The 5605-nt window shown below is 42.0% G+C and overlaps 1 protein-coding gene across 1 annotated transcript; it reads right to left on the bottom strand.

Moving 5' to 3' along the window:
* Nucleotides 1–1184: 1184 nt before the first annotated feature.
* On the bottom strand, nucleotides 1185–5182 carry LOC311109231 (sialic acid-binding Ig-like lectin 13; the record flags this gene model as incomplete). The annotated part of the gene is made up of 7 exons (XM_084152074.1): nucleotides 1185–1501; nucleotides 1880–1937; nucleotides 2050–2143; nucleotides 3118–3384; nucleotides 3521–3826; nucleotides 3955–4341; nucleotides 5176–5182. The coding sequence occupies 7 exons, from the start codon at nucleotides 5180–5182 to the stop codon at nucleotides 1223–1225; spliced, it is 1398 nt and encodes a 465-aa protein (XP_084008200.1). The 3' UTR covers nucleotides 1185–1222.
* Between the last annotated feature and the right edge of the window lie 423 nt (nucleotides 5183–5605).

Raw genomic sequence — 5605 nt, forward strand, 5'->3', positions numbered from 1 at the left:
TTGCAATATTGATATAGTTTCCCTTTCTGTGTAGCTCAGTTGGTAGAGCATGGCGTTTGCAACGCCAGGGTTGTGGGTTTGATTCCCACGGGGGGCCAGTATGAAAAAATAAAAATAATGTATGCACTCACTAACTGTAAGTCGCTCTGGATAAGAGCGTCTGCTAAATGACTAAAACGTAAATGATTTCCAGTATTCTGTTTCTAACACTCGGGATGATGGTCACTAGAATCAATGCTGCATGTTATGGATTAAACTCATAACTGTTGATAGTGATTGACTCCAGACTGGAGGTCCAAGGACCGAGGACACACTGATTATTATTGTATTCTGTGAAACACTGATTCTGTAGTAGCTGACAAAGCCACTGCCTTTTCTTTTGACTTCCTACAAGCCTCTCAGGCTGGTGTTTACAGAACATTTGTGTGTCTGATTAGGATATAAAGGGCTGGACTCCAAGAGGCCAGTTAGACATTATCTCTGCTTCTATGCTGGAAGTTGTCTCCCTGTTGCAACTTGTATTAATCCAGATTGATTTATGATTGACTTTATCAATGATTTCTCTTCTCTTTTGTTCAGAGAGTCACAAATATCATACCCCCAAGACATGCTAACCTTTCACCATTGCAATAACATGGGAGGTTAGCATTTTGGGGGGGGAGTATGATATTTTCTCACTCATCATTTTTCACAATTCATTTAGGATTATCCGTCCTCGTGGTAGCATCCACATTCATGTACAGTAGAAGTGTTTAGAAACATATTCTATTCTTATTTGCAATAAAAGTGACTGCAAAATGACACAATACATTATTTACCATTAATTTCTATTGGGCACAAAATAATCTGAAACACAACCAAAAAAACAGCAAATGCATCCAAAGAGTGTGTACAGTCACAAGCTTGATGTTGTCATTGTGTGCTAATATGGGACTAAATACTACACTTTTTACTACTTTAATACACATAAGTGAATTTGTCCCAATACTTTTGGTCCCCTAAAATGGGGTGACTATGTACAAAACGTCCCGTAATTTCTAAACAGTTCACACGATATGGATGAAAATACCCTGGAATTAAAGCTGACAGTCTGCATTTTAACTTCATAGTAACTGTTTCATTTCAAATCAAAAGTTCTGGAGAACAGAGACTAAAAATTTAAATAAATGGCACTGTCCCAGTACTGTTGGAGCTCAAGACATACTGTATATACCCCAAATACTTAAAATGCACCTCTTTTATTCACTTGTGCATAAAGCCCATCTATGTAGTTAAGGTGTGGTTCCTGGGGCCCTCTCCTGGTCACATTGACTTCAGCGTACTCACTCTCCTGCCCCTGGACCCTGTTCCCGTCCTGGGCTGCAGCTGGGATCTCTTTGGGCCGTAGTTTGGAGAAGTCTATGTCACCATAGTGGATCTCTTCAGGCTGGTCTTCTGCAGGTTCCTCTGGTTTCTCTCCGGCTGTGGTCTGGTTAACACACACCGTCCCAACTGGGGAGTTCTGTGGAGAGAACACAGAGAGAGGAACAGGTGTAAAGTTCTAAGCTCAGTCATTTGTAAAACTCTAAAGTCAGCAGGTTACACAACACATACTGAGGGAATGTCCATGACAATGTCAGTTAAACTGACAGAAGAAAATAATTACATTTTGACAACAAATGAGCTCCAATCTACAGAAAATACTGTCAAAGTCCAACAGCTATTCTGTTATCATTCAATGTTCTTACAGGATGTGGAACTGCTTTCAGTGTGGTCATCTCACCCTAAACATTCTCTAAAATGATGTTAACCTCATGGCTTTGGGTAGTTTCATCATTAATTCAGTAATTGCTTAGATACACTTTGTAGATGGTTTTTGAATGTTGAGCCTTATTCCCACCTGTCCCTGTGGATTGTCCGTCCTTTCAAGTCCATCGTGGAGCCTAGAGTTTCTCCTCCTGGAAGACATTTAGAAAGGTATTCTGAATGCACTGAGAGGGTTTTCATATGCAAAAGCACAAACACAACATAAATAAATAGTTTTGCATTGATGCCAGGAATAGTTTTTACCATCCAAAAAGACAGACCAGGCTGATAAGCAGAAAGACCCCCAGAGTTCCTGCTGCAATCCCAGAAAACATTGTGTTATCAGGCTCTTCTTGTCCTGAAAATACAGCACATATTATGGTCATTTCTCACAAAACGATCTCTAAAGGACAGTACATGAACAAAAGTATGTGGACACCTGCTCGTCGAACATCTCATTCCAATATCATGGGCATTAATATGGAATATAGAATGTAATTGTATGCTGTAGCGTTAAGATTTCCCTTCACTGGAACTAAGGGTTCTAGCCAGAACCATGAAAATCAGCTCCAGACCATTATTCCTCCTCCACCAAACTTTACAGTTGGCACTATGCGTTGGGGAAGGTAGCGTTCTCCTGGCATCCGTCAAACCCAGATTCGTCCGTCGGACTGCCAGATGGTGAAGCGGGATTCATCACTTCAGAGATCCGGTTTCCTCCTCTCCAGAGTCCAATGGCGGTGAGCTTTACACCACTCCAGACGAGTTATTGGCATTGCGCATGGTGATCTTAGGCTTGTGTGCGGCTGCTCGGCCATGGAAACCCATTTCATGAAGCTCCCGACAAACAGTTCTAGTGCTGACGTTGCTTCCAGAGGCAGTTTGGAACTCGGTAGTGAATGTTGCAACTGAGGTCAGATGATATTTACGAACTATGTGCTTCAGCACTCGGCAGTCCCGTTCTCTTAGCTTGTGTGGCATACCACTTCGCGGCTGAGATGTTGTTGCTTCTAGAAGATTCCACTTCACAATAACAGCACTTACAATTGACCGGGTTAGCTCAAGCAGGGCAGAAATTTGACGAACTAACTTGTTGGAAAGGTGGAATCCTACGACAGTGCCACGTTGAATGTCCCTGAGCTCTTGAGTAAGGCCATTCTACTGCCAATGTTTGTCTATGGAGATTGCGTGGCTGTGTGCTCGATTGTATACACCTGTCAGCAACGGGTGTGGCTGAAATAGCCAAATCAACTAACTTGAAGGGGTGTCCACATACTTTCGTAGATATAGCGTTTGTCTAATCTAACATTGTGCCCAACGTTCCCGTTTCACCTTTAATAGCCAGCTGCACTTCATTTGACTTCCCACGGCCGTGACTATTTCTTGCTTCACAGTAGTACAGTCCTCCATCACCAACAGTCACATTGAGGGTGTAACTCTGTCCAGATGCTACCTGTGTTGGTTTACCCCCACTGATATTGAACCAGGTGAAGTTTGTCACAGGAGGGTTGGCTGTACTGCTGCAGGTCAGATTAACACAGCTGCCCACTAATACTGGATCAGCTGGACTGATGGAGGCTGAGGTGTCCTTAGGAGAGACTGAGGGAGAGGGGTTCATTTAGAATGTATCTGGATGTGGTATATTGAACAGTCTAATCAAAACCACTCTATGACAATCATCAGTGAAAACATGATAGAATGATCTATTCTACAGGAAACTGTGACTAAATCTTACATGAAACATTAAGCATCATGGTATGTTCAGCTGTCTTGTTGATTGTCCCTACTGGGTAGACTGCAGTACAAGTGATGTTTTTCTCATGATGAAGGTATGACAGAGTGAAGTTCACTATGGAGAGAACTGATTTGGTTTGGTCTGGATTCTCCTGCAGTTGGTTCTCAGGTGTGAACTGTGTTGGGAGGGTCCATGTCAGCTCAGGGGGGTGTTCGGGACAGGGAGCGACAGCAGAGCAGTTCAAACTGACAGGGGTCTCTTCCTTCACCTCACCTGAGACAGTAATGATGGGGCTGGGAGGCAAATCTGTAATACATTGCAGATAAATATATTTTACACTAATAGCTAAACTGTCCACTTGTTCTACTCTTATCTTTGATTCAAGGAATCTAAACTGGACAAAATAGTTGGTAAACAGTTAAATTGTCTCTTACCCCTGACATCTATATTAACAGACTTGTCTGGGTCTGTTGCACGGTATGGTTGACTGTCAATCCTGAAGAAGTATTTATCAGAGTAACTGGTGGTTACATTGAAGAAGACTGTGGTGCAGTTCTTCTGGGACATGTTTCCAGTTATGTTCCCTTGATATCTGTTGTCCGTCTTACTACTGTTAAATATCACATTGACCAGATTGTCACCAAACTGTGAGGAGTTTTTAATCCACCCTCCAAAGGTAAGTATTGTGCTGTTAAATTTATAGCTCATTTTGACAGGAATTTCAAATGCACATGGGATTTGCACACAGGAGCCAGTCAGTACATCCAGTCTATCTGGCATTGTGGCGATCAAACCTCGTTCGACAAAAAAGGACAAAACACCTGCAACATAAAAGACAACATCAGGGAGGTTCTGTGATCTTTTCAGTACAGTCCCTCTCTCCCAATATTCTGCCTCTGCAGCAAAACATATGAACTCATTTTAATGTACAGGTGATTCTTGATGTCGTGACTCCATGCCCTAAACTGGAGCATTCATCCAGCATTGAATCCAGACTATTAAACTATACTTATTAATGGGGAATATATTATCTATTATGCTGTGAGAGAAAGATCACGTATTTACCTGATTTGTTTAATATTAATAGTTAACAATTAATATGCTTAACAATAGCAGAGACATTTCTTAACTACCAATGCTGTGCTTTTCGTAAGGATGGTTCGCTCCAGCTCCCTGCAGCTGGTCTGGGCGTGTAGTCAAGGACATGGGATAGAGATAAACTTGAGGAACAGAGACCTGTATTGTTTCAATTTCTTGTTGCTTACACATAGCCACAAGAAGAAAACAAGGTGGCTCCTGATCTGCCAGGGAGGGGCGTACATGTACGAAAAGCAGAGATTGTTTTGGACACTTTGCAGAACTTATGAAGAGCTACATTTCACTGTTGACTCAATATTAACGTCTGCCTACAATTGCATAACTAAAGATATTTTACATATACTCAGTGTCTGTGTCATTTTCTAAAGTTTAAAGTTTGTTTAAGAATAAGAGAATATCAGCACTGTGCAAAGAACCCTCTACATTATCAGGAGTCAACTGTACACTTTTCTACACATTGAGACAGATGGGAATATAGCTCATACCATGAAATATCATGACTTGTGCTTATTCCTCTGTCTGATTCATAACTAGTTGTTGCTGTGTGGAAGACTCACCTGACATAAAGAGGCCAATGAGAAAAAACATGTTCTCAGGACAAGCCATGTGAGAACTCACACACTACTGATCACCTGAAACAGGACAAACACACACTTACTGGTAGAATATCTTAACTCACACAACACATTGCATTGAACAATCCCCATATCAAATACACTATGTGTACAAAAGTATGTGGACACCCCAACAAATGAGTGGATTTGGCTATAAATTGAGCACACAACCATGCAATCTCCATAGACAACAATTGGCAGTAGAATGGCAATGCTGAAGAGCTCAGTGTCTTTCAACGTGGCACCGTCACAGGTCCAATTTCTGCCCTGCTAGAGCTGCCCCGGTCAACTGTAAGTGCTGTTATTGAGAAGTGGAAACGTCTAGGAGCAACAACGGCTGAGCCGCGAAGTGGTAGGCCACACAAGCTCACAG

The sequence above is a fragment of the Coregonus lavaretus genome (assembly GCF_964263955.1).
Source record: "Coregonus lavaretus genome assembly, chromosome: 34".
Lineage (NCBI taxonomy): Eukaryota > Metazoa > Chordata > Actinopteri > Salmoniformes > Salmonidae > Coregonus > Coregonus lavaretus.